At 37.2% G+C, this 17,404-nt stretch overlaps 1 protein-coding gene across 2 annotated transcripts in view; it reads right to left on the reverse strand.

Annotated features, from left to right (window-relative positions):
- Window positions 1-403: 403 nt before the first annotated feature.
- CPLX1 (complexin 1) overlaps window positions 404-17,404 on the reverse strand; it is a 199,843-nt gene continuing 182,842 nt past the window's right edge. For both annotated transcript variants that reach the window (XM_075825532.1, XM_075825533.1), the window contains one exon: window positions 404-1,248. In XM_075825532.1, the coding sequence (XP_075681647.1) occupies window positions 1,051-1,248 (198 nt within the window). In that variant the 3' untranslated portion in view covers window positions 404-1,050. The remainder of the gene's footprint in view (window positions 1,249-17,404) is intronic.

Raw genomic sequence — 17,404 nt, forward strand, 5'->3', positions numbered from 1 at the left:
TAATTTATTTATTTTTTTTTAAATTTTAGTTTTTATGTTTTATTCTAACTGCTGAATACAATTGCTACACTCAAGCACAAAGGGCATGTAATTATTATTTAGCATTACAACTAATCATATTCCATCCATTAGTATGGGGTTAATATACGTAGCTATAAATTATTTTCAAAGAGGATTTGCCGCTAATTCTGCCAGATAAGATGCTGTAATATAAGTCTAAAACTCTAAAAATATTACTGATTATTAAATAGTAAATTGTGGTACAAATAGTTTGAAGCTTTGCGCTACCTTAATGCTAGCAATGTACGGTAATGAATAGCGTTAAATAAATTGAGTAACTCTCATTTTAAAGCACAATTTGTAAAAACAGAAGCATAATTTCAAATAAGTCAATATAAAATCCTACATCATTCTCATTTAATAGAAAATGGTATATACCACCACTGCACAGTCAATATATTACGGTAGAGGCTGTTATACAGTTCATTTTTAAGTCCCAGGCATAGGAGTTATACATGATTTATTTTCTGAATTTTCTCTTACTGTCAGATGAACACGTAATGAAAAATAAATGTTTCCTTAAGTCCTTATGATAAGTTGCTCTTTTTGTCTGCCAGAAGCAAATGTCAATATCGATAAATTTCAATATCGATAATTTCCCAACTGGACAGAAATTATTATATAATTATATTATTATTATAATATTATTATGTTGTATTAACAGCAACGCACTGACTCTCCCTGGCTTATAATGCATTTACATAAATGAAAATGTTACACAACTGCCAGATTGAACATACGATTGTACTATGGCTTATAATAAAATTGCGTAGACTGCAGCTCATAACCTTGACATCCTTTGAGAGGTGTCTACTGTATGTAACTATGTACAAAAAGAAAGGAGAAAATAAAGTGAAGGGACTATAGTGAGCAAAGGTTTAGAGACGGGAGGGAGGGTAGAATGTGGCAATACTGAAATCTCCCATTAAACAAGGGGAAATCCATTGCTTTTCTGTTTACGATTAAAACAGTCTGACAGTCTACTGTGTTTTACTTCTTGAACATATCTTGAAGTGGACCCGGTAGATATTTAATAACTGTGTCTAGAATGCTTTCTTCTTCTTCCTCATCCTCATCCCCACATCCGGCAGGTATGGCCTTCTTCGGACGTGTCAAGCTCCCTTCAGCTGTAGCTTCCATTGCAGCTTGTGCCTCAGCTTCTTTCTCCTCTTTCTTCTTTATGCCATACTATAGAAATACAAACAAAACAAAGTAAATCACTTTCTTCTGGTAAATAGCAGCAGATAGACCAAATCCGAAAACAGGTTTCTTTGTGAAATGGAGTAATTTATTCAGATCTGGCCTCAACTAAGGAGGACAAAATGAGGAATAGAAAAAAGTAACCAATCAGGTGACTTCTTTCATTTTCTAACTGAAGGGGATGTCAACTTTAGAAGGCTCCCCAAAAATGAACTAACCACAGGGTGCCCGGACCACCAGCGATTACCTGTAATCTGCGGGCCAGCAAGTGTTCAATTCCCCTGCAGTACCACCACAGGAAAAATGATGCATTGCATGATGCTCATGGAAATCAATGGACCATCCAAGACCATCCAATATATAGACATGCTAGGTTCTCCAGGGAGAAAGATGCTCTGTTTAGGTGTTCTTCATACAGGCTAATTGGTGGAGGTCCTGAATGAAGAACTCTTCTATTAACTCAGAATGCATTAATAGAGTATTTAAAAATGTTTTTTCTAAACCAGACAACCCTGTTAAACTAGAATCAAGATATGCAGAATCTGGTTGGTTGCTAGGAGTAATTTTTTGTCTTGCTTTTATGTCTACTTTTATGCACTAGTTTTCATAAATGAGGACTATTGTAGGTGGTCCTGGCAAAAGAACATCTACCTTATAATGTTCATTATTTTTCTTTCCAAACATGATAAAATTAGATGTACCATACAGTGATACATTTTTAAAATGGCACTGTGTGTAAAGGATCTGCCAGGCACAGCGGGGTTAACGCCCATAGGTAATCAGTCGGCACCTGAGTCTATGCCTCTGAGACTGACTCCAGCTTCCACCACTCAGGCTGGCAGGCTTAGGAGTGGGAGAGCCTATCGCAGCTTGGCCAGACTCAGCTAGCTCCCGCCCTCTGTCTATTTATACCTGCCTTTCCTGTTCCTCCAGTGCTTGTGATTCTTCTCGTGTGGTTTCCTGGCCCTGCTGCAGCTTCTTGATCTATTTGACCCTGCTTCATATTGACCCTGGCTTACTGACTACTCTCCTGCTCTACGTTTGGTACCTCGTACACTCCTGGTTTGACTCGGCTTGTTCACTACTCTCCTGCTCTGCATTTGGTACTTCGTACACTCCTGGTTTGACTCGGCTCGTTCACCTCTCTTGTTGCTCACGGTGTTGCCGTGGGCAACTGCCCCATTTCCCTTAGCCTTGTGTACCCTTGTCTGTTTGTCTCGTGCACTTACTGAGCGTAGGGACCGCCGCCCAGTTGTACCCCGTCGCCTAGGGCGGGTCGTTGCAAGTAGGCAGGGACAAAGTGGCGGGTAGATTAGGGCTCACTTGTCCGTTTCCCTACCCCTATCATTACACTGTGCTGAAATTCTGTACAAAGACAATAACAAGTCAACAAAACAGCATAGCCATGTTACTGGAATGATGCAGTCCTAACATGATCGATCTATCTATCTATCTATCTATCTATCTATCTATCTATCTATCTATCTATCTATCTATCTATCTATCTCTATCTCTATCTCTATATATATATATATATATATATATATATATATATATATATATATATGTATATATTCAATCTTCCATAACTTGAAGTGTAGATTCACTTTCAAGCTACTTTTTGCAGAATATATTAGAGAATTCCCCTTTGTCAGGTTTTCCCTGCTACATCTTAATAGTTGTTTGTTGAGGTTAGCGATTTTTTTTTGTTCTATTGGCTTCCATTGGAATAGAGGAGTATTTATAAATTGTAGCAAAGTTGTACTGTAAAATGTTAGCCATCAATAAAAGTAGAAAATTCATAGTTGAATTGATACCTTTTACTGGCCCCCTAGATAGTTTGGTTGTCTGAATGCTAGAAGTTCTGCAAATAAAGATGAGTTTAAATTCCTTAAAGACTAATATAAAATGTGCTTGGTTGGAATTATTGCTACTAAAGATGGTGCAATCTATTTTTTAGAAGGGTTCCCTAACAAAAGCTGATCATAGGATTTCCTGCTGTTGGTACCTCCTGTGAGGAGAAACCCGGTGGCAAGTGCTCAATTCCCCTGAAGCTCCGCAGCAATAAGCTTTTCCTGTAATTTATGTGTTTGGTTATCCAAAATGAGAGGTGCTCTTTGGATAATAGATGAGGGTCCTAATCTCAAAGTTTCCAAATAGGGTATTTGAAAATGTTTTTTCCAAACCAGAAGACCCCTTTAAGTTTAAGGTCAGTTACGTTAGATATCTTTGTTCCTTAAATAAAAATACTTTTTATTTGTTTAAAGCTTAGAAACCAATCAATGTGACAAATATGCAATAATAGTGGACAATTGAAAGAGAACAAACACCACTTCACAGTACAGTGATCAAAACTTTATGTTTGACTGTATCTGACATTTCTGGAATTTAGATGCTTTCCGATCAAGGAGCACATTCTATATTTTCACTGTGAGCTACACATGGTCTTCACTCATAGCAGCTTTTCTTTCAAATTGCTTTCTAAATTCTCTTCTAAGCAATTTCCAGTTGTCAAGCATTAAAGCATTAATTTAATAAACTTTCAATTGCTAGAGGGATTGCTGTGGCACCAGGGCACGCCACCTAAAATAATCATTCAGACAGCAAATCCATAAATATAATATAAAACACCAGCCGCTCTTTTCTAAGGATACCATGGCAATTACACGTAAACGCAGTCTGAAAATAAGTGACAGATACATGCAATATTTATATCCTTATACAGAATTATTGTTTCTATTAAATTTGTTGAGTACATTTAATCTTAAAATCCCTATTCTGAAATGTCATATATATAAGCCATAACCAGATCACACTGTAGCACAATGCTTATTCATGTGCACCAGTGAGTCGACTCTTCCAACATGTGCCTCTATTTAAATTCTGAGATTCTGGATGCTTGGGGGCCTGATGCCAAAGTAAAGCATTTTTGAGACTGCTGGCTGCTTTTGAAGATTTAAGGCTATGTCAAACTTTGTAACCTTTTTTTTTACTATTATTAGATGTATGTATTTTGTGCTTAAGAAAATGTTTCTTATTAACTTTTATAAAAAATATTATTTCCTTTTTGCTATGCAGCTTCTATGTATGCACTATACATAGAAGAAGCAAAGAGCCGCTTTAAGCCGAATACGTCAGTCTATTGGACCGACGGCTTGGCTGACAGCGGCTCCTGTTTGCCTCTAACACTCAGGGTAACACTAATACTGATCACATCTAACTTAATTCTTCTGTTATTCTTCCTAGAAATGTATGAATAAATTGACAACTGGGTGTTACCATTTCCCTAGTAAAAGGGACGTGTTTCTACACAGTCTCATTCTTGTCAGCACTGATTGGACATCTGTGTAGGGACACCCAACTGGTAATACCCAGTTATCAATTTATTTATAAATTTCTAGGAGAAATAATAAAGGAACGGCACATTGTAGAGTTTTAAGAAGGATGCTCCAGAATTGTTATTTCATTTATTTACTCCTGGCATGTCTGTTTTAGTAAATACCAGTATTCATCATAAACTAATTCTGGAATGCTTTTTCTTAGAATTGTTTTATATTGATCCTCTGTTATTCCACCTAGAAATGTATAAATTGTCAATAGGTATGTTTTTTACACAGTCTGACACTGTCACTACTTATCCAACAGTGTAAGGAAAGCTGACAGGTCTCCTTTAAAACACCAAATAGTTCCAATGAAGGGGAGAAGAATAAGGTTTTCCCATTTTAGGAAAGTTTCATTTGCTCCCTCTAGAGATCTGGTCCTTTATTCATTGGGGGAAAAAAAAGGGACACAAATCATTAACCCCTAGCTGCACCACTCAGTAACTATACGATGTCGCGGGAGGTTATTTCCCGCACGAGGACCTATAGTTACTGAGTCGTTCCTGGTGCACACTGTCGGCGACAGTGTGCACCAGGAACCGGGAGGTCAGATGTCTCCAACAGCTGACATTCCACTCTTGCTGGCTAGCAGTCCTTTGCCGCTGATTTCAGCAATTAATCCCTTAAATGCAGTGATCGTTTGCGATTGCCGCATTTTAGGGGTTTCTAGCACATCGACAGACCCCACTTTGAAATCACGGAATTTGCCGTTGGTAAGCATGGCAACCGAAGGCGAAACAATGGCCGATCCTAATATCGGCTGGTCCTGATAGGCTTCCTGTCAGTGACAGGAAGTCACTCCAGTGTTGCCGATCAGCGGCTCATAGCCGTTGATTTTGGCAATTAAAGCCTTAAATGCAGCGATCGATTATGATCGCCGTATTTAGGGGGTTTGTAGCACATCGGCAGCTCCCATGCAATGGTGGTGGTTGCCAGACAACGGCCTCTGGGTCTGCCATGTATGGAAGCCTATGAGGACAGGCTTGCTATCAGAGTCACTGTGACGTCACACTGACAGTTGGAATACATTACACTATGTAGGTAGTGTAACATATTCTAGCAGTGATTAGTGCTGCAGGTCAAAAAATGAAAGTGTAAAAAGTAAAAAAAAAAGTTCATAAAAATGTTTTATAAAAGTGTCAAAATAAAAGGAAAAAAGTGAAAACTTTAAAAACAAGTACACATATTTGGTATCACCGCGTGTGTAATGACCCAAACTATAAAACGAAAGTGTTATTTTTCCTGCACGGTGAACACCGCAAGAAAAATAAATGTAAAACTATACCAGTATCGCAAGATATAGAATGAAAAGTGATCAAAAAGTCGCATGTACCCCAAAATAGTACCAATAAAAACTACAACCCGTCCCGCAAAAAACAAGCCCTTACACAGCTTTTTTGACTTAAAAATAAAAAAGTTATGGCTCTCGGAATAGGGTGACAAAAAAAAAAAATAATTTTATAAAAATGTGATTTTATTGTGCAAACGCTGCAAGACATAAAAAAACTTTCTGTAATTGTACCGACTTGCATAATAAAGTAAAACTTATTAAATTTGTTGCGCACGGTGAACGCCGTAAGAAATAAAGAATTTAAAACGCCAAAATAACAGTTTTTTGGTCACCTTAGCTCTAAAAAAAAAATAATAAAAAAGTGATCAAGAAGTTGTATGCACCAAAAAATGATACCAATAAAAGATATAGCTCGTCCCACCAAAAATAAGCCCCCACACCGCTCAATCGCCCAAAAAATTAAAACGTTTTGGCTCTCGGAATGTGATGATACAAAATAATTTTATTTTTTTAACAAATAATCTTTTCTTTCTAAAAGTAGTAAAATATAAAAAAAATATATATAAATTTGGTATCACCATAATCGTATTAAAATGCAGAATAAAATTAAGTTGTTGTTTCTGCTGCACGGTGAAAGATGTAAAAACAAAACCCTGAAAACTATGGAGGAATCACAGTTTTTTCCAATTACAGCCCGCAAATATTTTTTTTTCAGTTTCCCAGTACATTATATAATACTCTATATGGTGTCAATAGTAACTTCAACTCCTCCCGCAAAATATAAGCCCTCACACCCCTCTATTGATGGAAAAATGTAAAGTTATGGCTCTTGGAAGTCGGGGAGTGAAAAACAAAAATATAAAAGCAAAAAAGGATCAGTCCTGAAAGGGTTAATTCATTTCTAATTAAAAAAACATTTATGACCACATATGGGGTATTGCTGTACTTGGGAGAAATTGCTTTTCAAATTTTGGTGTGCATTTCCTCTTTTAACCCTTGTGAAAATTAAAAAAATCAACATTTTAGTGGGCAAAAATATTGATCAAAATTTTCTCGGCCTAATTCCACTAAGTTCTACAAAAAACCTGTGGGGTCAAAATGCTAACTATAGACCTAGAAAAATTTCTTGAGGAGTTTAGTTTAAAAAATGGGGTCACTTTTGGGGTGTTTCCACTGTTTTGGTTCCTCCAGGGCGTTGCAAACGCGACATGGCACTGAAAACCTATCCAGCAAAATCTGCGCTCCAAAATCCAAAAGGCGCTCCTTCCCTTCTGAGCCCTGCTATGGGTCCAAACATCAGCTTATGACTACATGTGGGGTATTGCTGTAATCTGGAGAAATTGCTTTACAAAAGTTGAGGTACTTTTTCTCATTTATTCCTTGAAAAAATGAAAAAATTCTATGTTTTATCAGAAAAAAAGTAGATTTTCATCTTCACAGACTAATTCCACTAAATTCTGCAAAAAAAAAAAACTGTGCGGTCAAAATGCTAACTATACCTCTTGAAAAACGCCTTGAGCGGTGTAGTTTCCAAAATGGGGTCACTTTTGTGGGGTTTCAACTGCTTAGGCACCACAAGACCTCTTCAAACCTGACATGGTGCCTAAAATATATTCCTAAAAAATGGAGGCCCCAAAATCCAGTAGGTGCTCCTTTGCTTCTGAGGCCTGTGCCTCAGTACATAACCACACTAGGGCCACATGTGGGATATTTCTAAAAACTGCATAATCTGGGCAACAAATATTGAGTTGAGTTTCTCCGGTAAAACCTTCTGTGTTACAGAAAAAAAATTATTACAAATGAATTTCAACAAAAAAAAAAATTCATTTGTAAATTTCACCTCTACTTTGCTTTAATTCCTGTGAAATGCCAAAAGGGTTAACATACTTTCTGAATGCTGTTTTGAATACTTTGAGGGGCACAGTTTTCAAAATGGGGTGATTTAAGGGAACTTTCTCATATATAAGGCCCTCAAAGCCACTTCACAACTAAACTGGTCCCTGAAAAAATAGCCTTTTGAAATTTTCTTGAAAATATGATAAATTGCTGCTAATGTTCTAAGCCTTATTACGTCCTAGAAAAATAAAAGGACGTGAAAAAAACAGTGCAAACATAAAGTAGAAATATGGGAAATGTTAACTAGTCATTATTTTGTGTAGTATTACTATCTGTTTTCCAAGTAGATATATTTACATTTCCAAAAAATGCAATTTTTTTCAAATTTTTTTCAAATAAATATTTAATTTATCGACCAAATTTTTTCACTAACAAAGTACAATATGTCATGAGAAAACAATCTCAGAATCACTTGGATAGGTTAAAGCATTCCAAAGTTATTACCACATAAAGCGACACATGTCGAGGCGACCCCCTCTGAAAGCCCATCGGTGCCAATGGTTGGCATAGCAGCCTGGGGCCTAATGAAAGTCCCCAGGTCTGCTATCTCTGTACTCTTATTATGCCCTGCCTCTGACAGGGCTTAATAACTGCCTGCCAGAAAGACGATACACTGCAATACAAAAAATACTAAAAGTTCAAAAAAACCTTTTCCCAATTTCCTCCTAATTATTGTAAAAAATAAAAATAATAAACATAATTGGTATCACGGCATCCATAAAAGTTTGAACTATTACAATATAACATTATTTACCACGCACGGTGAACGCCGTAAAAAAGAAATGTAAACACCAGAATCTCTATTTTTTAGTCACCTCATCTCCCACAATAAATGTAATAAAAAGTGATAAAAAAAACTTGCATTAAAAACCACAGCTCGTGAATTTGGCGACACAAAATGTTATTTTTTACAGTTATTTTTTTACCTTGTAAAAGAAGTAAAATATAAAAACAAAAACGATATAAATTTTGTATTGACAAAATTATATTGACCAGCAGATGCATGGTGAGCACCATAAAAATTAAGTGCAAAAAACAATGGAGGAATCTTTTTTTTTTTTTTCACCCCACAAAGAAATGTTTTCCTATTTTCTAGTACATTATATGATACAATAAATTATACTATGAAAAACGACAGCTTTTTCAGCAAAAATCAAGCCCTCATAGGGCTATATCGACTGAAAAATAAAAAAGCTATGACTTTTGTAAGGTGGGGAGAAAAAAATGGAAATCCGAAAAATGGCTGTGGCGGAAAGGGGTTAATAAATGCATATCTTTTGAACTCTTTTTGAAAGAGTAGTTAAATGTGTTTTAAAATGAAGGACTATCTGCTGTATTGAAATTGTATACAGCATGCTATGACATAGGTGCCCTGTTAAATGGATTTTCCATCTGTTCTTGCCTACAGGCACACCAGCCATGTGTATTAAAGTGAAAATGATGATGTACAAACTATTTATATATTATGGCATAACATATAAATTCAATTTTAAATTTAATTAAATAATTCACAATGGCATCTAAAGATTAATTTAGAATTTTGACAATTCTTTCACTCTAATTATTCATACAATTGATAGTTAAATAAAATATGACATTTAGTCAAATATGCATTCAGTAAATGTAGATCTATCCCTACGGCTATATTCTTCTTAATTATAGTTAACATTGTAAAGAAAAAAAAAAGAGTTTACATAAAAATTCATCAGTACATGACTAGGATTGCAGCATGTATTCATTGATTTATTCCCAAGGGAAACTTAAACAGCAAAAACAATTATACTGACTCCACTTTCAATGCACATACTTAAATCATTCTGCTTGTAAATATCTTGAAAGTTTAAGCAGTTTATAGTTTCTCATAGCATGAATTCTAAATAAAATAAATGAATTATGATTATAATTAAAATTCTGTTTCTATGAATTATAAATATAATTATGGAATTATTTGGAAAAAGAAGAAAAACGGAGAGAAATAAAGTGTTTCCTCATGAGGAGTGTTGCCATTTTCTGATGTACTGTAGGGTTGTAGCAATTGTAGGGCATACATTGGTAGAAGCATGATGTATCCTTTGTGCACTCCAAACCTAAAAATTAGATTTAGCTGCAGGTACCTTGAGCATCCCATAGGCCCTCAAGTTAAAACTAAACTATATGAAGTTATTTAATGAGGTCTTAATACTGTAGAGTCTTTGTTGTTGTTTTATTCCCCATCAGTTTATTAACCCCTTCCTGCAAATGGACGTGACTGTATGTCCAGATTGCAAGTGCTTTGCCGCAATCGGGCATACAATCAGGTCCTGGATTTAAACAGTGCCCCGACCGCAACTATCAGCGACATTTGCGGCCAGGACTCACTGGCACGGGACCATTCACAGCATAGGAGGCAGGTTTCACAGGCATCTCCGGCTCTGAAAAGCTCTGTTGTGTGTGAGAGCTTGTCAGAGTTGATCGTGTTAGTGAAGATATCAATTGAAGTGAAGAGAGGTGGAAAAAAAAGTGATAGAACCCTAAAATCTGCCCCCTTTCTGCCCACTGACAAGTGATCACCACATTTAGTGCCCATTGGTCATCTAATTCATCTGTTCATCCATCCACAGTGCCCTTCTGCCCTGCTTTAACCTGTGCCCAACCATCACCTGTCACATCACCTGTCGCAGTACCCGCAGTACCCGGTCGCCATCGCCCTGCTGTGTCCCTAGATTGTTCACGGCCCGAGTTCCCTGTTAGGTAGCTATGCCACCTGTCGTCTAGATTTTCCCCTGGTAGGTAGGATGTCACATCATCAATAAACACTAGTGACCCAGTGCCTTTGGCAGCCATGCATGCCCATGCCACCACACTGCCTCCACCATGTTTTACAGAGGATGTGGTATGCTTTGGATCATGAGCCGTTCCAAGCCTTCTCCATACTTTCTTCCTCCCATCATTCTGGTACAGGTTGATCTAAGTTTCATTTGTCCAAATAATGCTGTTCCAGAACTGGGCTGGCGTCTTTAGATGTTGTTTAGCAAAGTCTAATCTGTCCTTTCTATTTTTGAGGCTGATTAATGGTTTGCAGCTTGTGATGAACCCTCTATATTTGCTCTAATGAAGTCTTCTCTTTATGGTAGACTTAGATACTGGTACACCTTCTTCCAGGAGAGTGTTCTTTACTTGAGTAGATGTTGTGAAGGAGTTTTTCTTCACCATGGGAAGGATTCTGCAATCATCCACCACTGTTGTCTTCCGTGGACATCCAGGCCTTTTGAAGTACACGAGATAACCAGTGCGCTCTTTTTCTTCAGGAATGTACCAAACTGTTGATTTGGCCCCTCCTAACATCTGTGCTATCTCTCTGATGGATTTCTTAATTTTTTTTTCAGCCTAACGATGGTCTGTTTCACTTGCATTGGGAGCTCCTTTGACCACATGTTGTGGGTTCACAGAAACAGCTTCCAAATGCAAGTGCCACACCTGGAATCATCTACAGACTTTTTACCAGCTTAATTGATGATGGATTAATGAGGGAATAGCCCATGCAGCCCATTAAATAGCTTTTGAGATAATTGTCCAATTACCTTTGGTCCCTTGAAAAAGAGGCAGCTACATATTAAAGAGCTGTTGCTAAAACCTTCCTCAAATTAGGATGTGAATACCCTCAAATTAAAGATGAGAATCTGACTTTAATATACAGTTACATAATCAATATGGGTTTAAATATGATTTGGTTAAAAGCTAAAATGCCAAAACTTGTGTCACTGTCCAAATAATTCTGGACTTAACTGTAGATCCCCCAGATTGCCCTCCCTTCCTAGGAATCAGGGGTCTTGTTCCTCCTTTGCTCGGCAAAGGACTTAATTTATATCTGGACAACTTTTAAAACAGTGTCCCATTACTAAAAGTTCTCTCGTCCAGATCCACATGGGCGTGCGGAACAAAATCAGAAGGGCCTTTTCAAAACTTTGTTGGGACAGACACTGAAAGTAGGAGAGAGCAGAGCGACAATCTGCTGCTCCTGCAATATAAGGATAAAATGGGTGTCCTTATACTAAACAGCATTGATGACAGCAGCTGCAGCCTTGTCCCTGTACGTGGAGCCACCCAAGTCCCCAAACCATTTTGCGTACAGAAGAACAATAAATATATGGGTGGCGTTGACATTTCTGATCAGGTCATAAAACCCTACAGCGCCATGCGCAAGACAATGGTGTGGTATAAGAAGCTTTCTGTCTATCTTACACAGATGGCATTATACAACGCCTTTGTCCTCTGCAGATATGCTGGCAGTAGGGATATTTTCCTGCAATTTTAGGACAAAGTCATTAAGTCCCTGCTATTTGATGACAAGGAAGGGGAGGGCTGTTCATCTGGCGCTACAGTCAGCAGGATAATTCCTGGCCAGCATTTCCCCACAGAATTCCCACCCTCCACTGAATTAAACAGAAGCCCTAAAAAAGGTGCCGGGTGTGCGCCAAGCGAAGCATTCGTAAGGACACGACATACCAATGTGAGACGTGTCCCAAAAAGCCCAGCCTGTGCATGAAACAATGTTTTCAAGTCTATCATACCTCCTTGGATTTATAATTTATTTATTGTTTAAAATTTGTAAAAAAAAAAAAACTAAAAACAAAACGAAAAATTCTCCCTATACCAAGAACTCGAGGGAGTGTTTATCTCACCCAGGATGCAAAACTGGGTGAGAAAAATAAATCCAGATGAGATTGGTTGTCTGAGTAAATCTTTTTTTGCTGAGGCCATTGATTTATTTTTTGGGCAGGATTTTATGGAATGGTGGGTTGGTTGGTAGTAGGACCTGCCATTTCCCATCCTTCCATTGTGGGTTTTTCAGGTTGTCCTCAATTACTGCACATATTAAGAATTCTTGCTATACCCCTAGATGAATACCTAGAGAGGTGCCACTTCACAAATTAAAAATTTTCATTATACCACTAGATGAATACCTAGAGGGGTGTTACTTTACAATCTAAAATGTAACACTATACCTCTAGATGAATTCTTCGAAGGGTTTAGTTTCCAAAATGCTGCCACTTTTCTGGGGTTTCTAATATTTTGACACTCCAGAGCCTCTGTTTTCATGACACAGGGCAGTAAATGCCACCATAGTAAGCCTCAAATGTTGAATGGTGTTCTTTACCTTCAAAGCCCTGCCATGTGCTCAAACAGCAGTTTATGACCACATATGGGGTATTGCTGTACTCGGGAGAAATGGTGTAACAAATTGTGGGGTGATATTTCTCCTATTACACTTAACTAAAATTAAAACTTTTGGTCTAAAGCAACAAATTATTGGGTAAATGAAATTCTAATAAATTCCATGAAACACCTGTGGGGTCAAAAATAGACACAACTACCCTAGATAATTTTTTTGAGGGGTGTAGTTTCAAAAATTGGGTCACTTTTAGGGGTTTCCATTGTAACAAACTGTGGGTGCTTTTTCTCCTTTAACCCCTTGCAAAAATGATAAATTTGGGGGTAAAGCAACATTTTATTTGAAAAAAAAAAATATTTATCTTTTTTTTTACAGACCCTCTGTATGAAACATCTGTAGAGTCAAAATGCTCACTATACCACTTGAAAAAGTCCTTGAGGGGTGTAGTTTCCAAAATGTGGTAATTTCTTGGGGGTTTCCACTGTTCTGGTACCTCAGGGGCTCTTCAAATGCGTCATGGCACCTGAGAACGATTCCAGCAAAATCTGCGCTCCAAAAGCCAAATGGCGCTCCTTCCCTTCTGAGCCCTTCCGTGTGATCAAACAGCAGTTTATGACCATATATGGGGTATTACAATACTCTGGAGAAGTTGCTTTACAAATGTTGGGGTGCTTTTTCTCCTTTATTTGTTGAGAAAATAAAAAAATTTGCGCTAAAGCTAACATCTTATTGGAAAAAAATATATATTTTTCACTTTTGTACTGGTACCTTAGGAGCTTTACAAATGTGACACTGTGTCGAGAAACCAATCCAGCAAAATCTGCACTCCAAAATGACCATATATGGGGTATTTCAATACTTTGAAGAAGTTGCTTTACAAATGATGGGGTGCTTTTTCTCCTTTATTTGTTGACAAAATGAAACATTTTGAGCAGAATCTACATCTTACTGGAAAAAATATAATTTTTCATTTTCACTGCCCAATTGTAATAAAATCTATGAAACACCTGTGGCATTAAAATGCTCTCTACACCTCTAGATGAATTCCAAATGGTGTCTTTGGGGGGGGGGGGTGTTTCCTTTGTTTTGGCACCACAAGACCTCTTCTAAGAAATTGCTGCTAAACTTACAAGCCTTGTAACGTCCTAGAAAAATAAAAGGATGTTCAAAAAAACAATGCAAACATAAAGTAGACATGTGGGAAATGTTAACTAGTAACTATTTAGAGTGTTATAACGATCTGTTTTACAAGCAGATACATTAAAATGTCGAAAAATGCTAATTTTTGCACATTTTCTATAATTTATTTATTTTTTTCACAAATAAGGAATGAATTTATTGAGCAAATGTTATCCCTGACATAAAGTACAATGTGTGATGAGAAAACAATCTCAGAATCACTTGGATTGGGGAAAGAATTCCAAAGTTATTACCACATAAAGTGACACGTTTTTATTTAAAAATGGGGCTCTGTCATTTAGTCTAAAATTGGCTGCTGCAGGAATTTTCTGCTTCAGGGGTTGAAGGGGTTAAAATTGGCTACTGCAGGGGTTAAAGAAGTTTTCCAGAAATTTATATTGATTGTTTATCCTTAGGATAGCCCCTCAATGTGTGATAAAGTTTGGTGAAACACACGGCACTCTGGTATATTCAAGTTGCTGGAGTAGGTTCCCAACCTAGATAAAGATATACCGTACATGAAAAATTCCGACCTGTCCATAAGTTCAATGCAATTTCCCTTATTTAGGAATACAAGGAAAAATCCAACAATACCTCTACTTCCAACGTTATGTGTATAAAGTTGAAAGCAGAGGTTCCGCTATTATATTCCAGCACTGACATATACTTTATTTGTGATATGACAAAGGGACAATCTGAGAGTTTGATAAAGGTCAGATGACTGAAAACATACACCCAATGTGTGTAGATTGTCCCATATATTCCTTAATAAAAGAAATTGCATTGAACTTCTGGAGAGTACGGAGTTTTTCGTGTATATCAATGCGTGATAGGCGGAGATCCGACCCCTGAGATCCCCACCGATAAGCATAACGAAGGTTCCTTCACTGTTGTATAAGACACAGCCGTACTCCTGAACAAGTAGCTGTGCCTATTACTGCAGCTCAGCCCTATTCAGTTTAGGCCATCAATGTAAATTTCTGGAAAACCCCTCTGACCCTGTGGAGTCACGGTTTAGTTAGTCACAGAAGGAAATTTACCAATATCCACTTTGTTCTTCCATGTAAGGACAAGGCTTTCCTACCAAATAATTCCCCATATCTCATCTTTCAGTTGTTTTATAATGGAACCATGTGTAATACTCTGTTCACACTGTGACCAGAGGCTTAGGTTGGAGCTTCGTTTGGCAGTCTCATAAGATAGAATGCAGTGCTATTTTTCCCGTCAAAACAACAGACTCCACAACAGAACCCAGCAGACCGAATTAAAAGTTAATGAGGTCCGACAACGCCACCGGTATCCGTCAATGCATTGTGGTTTCCGTTATAAACGGAAACCATGTCGCAAGTGTGAACATAGCCTTAGTCAAGTAACTATGAAGTGATCATTTCATCTGGATTCTTGAATCATATGAATATAATCTTGCTTCACGGTTTAAGAAAATGTAGCTATTTATGAGAACAAATGTCTCAGGTCCGCCTTAGGTGTCATATCCTTGAGCTGCTTCTCTTAAATATCCATCCTTTTCTTTATAATCAAACAAATAATGGGAAATACATGTGCGACTATGAGTTTTTTTTAATTCTATTAGATTTCAATGGAACATATTTACGTTATTGGATTTGTACAGTCTTTCATAGTTCTAGTCTTCCACATTTTAGCAAGTAGCAAAAGTAATCAATCCTTTATATATCTGCTAAAGGTCTCCATTCATTCATACAGTAATTGAAAGGAATATTACCTAGTAAACTTCAAACTGTAGAACTTTTTTTAAAAATAAACATTAAGATTTTTAGGCAATTAAGAGCAGATAGTTTATGGTGTTTTACCATTGTTTATCTATTTTTTTGAGCTACGAAAACATTAATATGTAATTCTTTATGCAAGATTTTCCACCCATGTTTTAAATTCTTGGTATAACTGCTACCACTGCTTATAGAACAAATAGATTTTATATAGGTCCTACTTAGGTTTAAGTCGACTGGGATCATTTAATGATACCACCCCAGACGCTAAATAAAGAGAATTTATTAACTTTGAAAGACTAAGGGGGAGGTCACATACCTGTATCCTTCTTGTCCGTTTCATGTGCATTTGATAGTAGAATTTCTAGGGGGACGGATGTCTATATGTATCCCATACCTCTGTCTGATGGCAGCTGTGGCTATAGACAGCATTGGAGGGCTAGATGTGAATAAAGTGGATCCATTGTTTCCATCCAGGAGGGTTATTTTTAAAGGTGGAGGAAACTCTTACCCCCCCCCCCCCTTCGATAGGATAATATAATGAAATATTTGTTAGGAACTGCCATCAGTATTACCTCCATCCTACACAATTTTGGAGAATTTACTGCCCAGGCTTGTTGGCTAAAGACATTATGCTACAATAAGTAACCCTATACATTAATGGGAATGTGTCATCAGAATATGACCTATTGTTTACATCAAGTTTTTATGTAAGTATAAATTGAATTTTGGGTGATTTTTTTTAATTGTATTTCCCATGTTATTGTCCATATTAAAACATATTTTTAAAATCTTGCAGTTTTCACTCTGGCAACCAAATCTCATGATAGACTGACTCTTCCTGTTCCGTAGAGATCACTTCTCAGCAGTCATCTCATTATCATCACAGGCAGAATTATAATAACAGGTAGCACCTATATATAGATAACACAGAATCCAACATTTATAACGGTGATGGACACAGCTCCCCTCCTCCACCTCCCTGCACAATGACCTCTGCAGAGGTTACAGAGCATGCCTAGAAAACTCTCCCATAGAAGTCAATGGGTCAGCTCCAGACTATTGGTTCCTATGGACTGTGGGAAAGCATATCTCTAAATGCTGTTAACAGGTGCTCAAGCAAGATGGCTGTCCCCATAATAATGTACACAAAATAGAATAAAAAAAATGATTAGACAAAAAAGAATATATTGAACTATCTGGTGATACAATCCCTTTAAAAGAATCATAGACTACTTGGTCAGCAATACCATAAGTAAAGCTATAAAATGCATCATCATAAAATAGATACACTTAAATGTGGACATCAGGAAGTTGTCCATGAAGGTTTAATCTTTTATGGCCATTTTTCTATTGATGAACAATTATTAAATTTATATTTATACAGCTATATGTTAACCCCTTCCCGACATCCCCCGTATATATACGGCGCACGCCAAGTGGGAGAGTATGGAGCGGGCTCAGCCCCATAGAGAGAGTGTGTCGGCTGTGTGTTACAGCC

This window comes from Rhinoderma darwinii, chromosome 1, assembly GCF_050947455.1.
Source record: "Rhinoderma darwinii isolate aRhiDar2 chromosome 1, aRhiDar2.hap1, whole genome shotgun sequence".
NCBI lineage: Eukaryota > Metazoa > Chordata > Amphibia > Anura > Rhinodermatidae > Rhinoderma > Rhinoderma darwinii.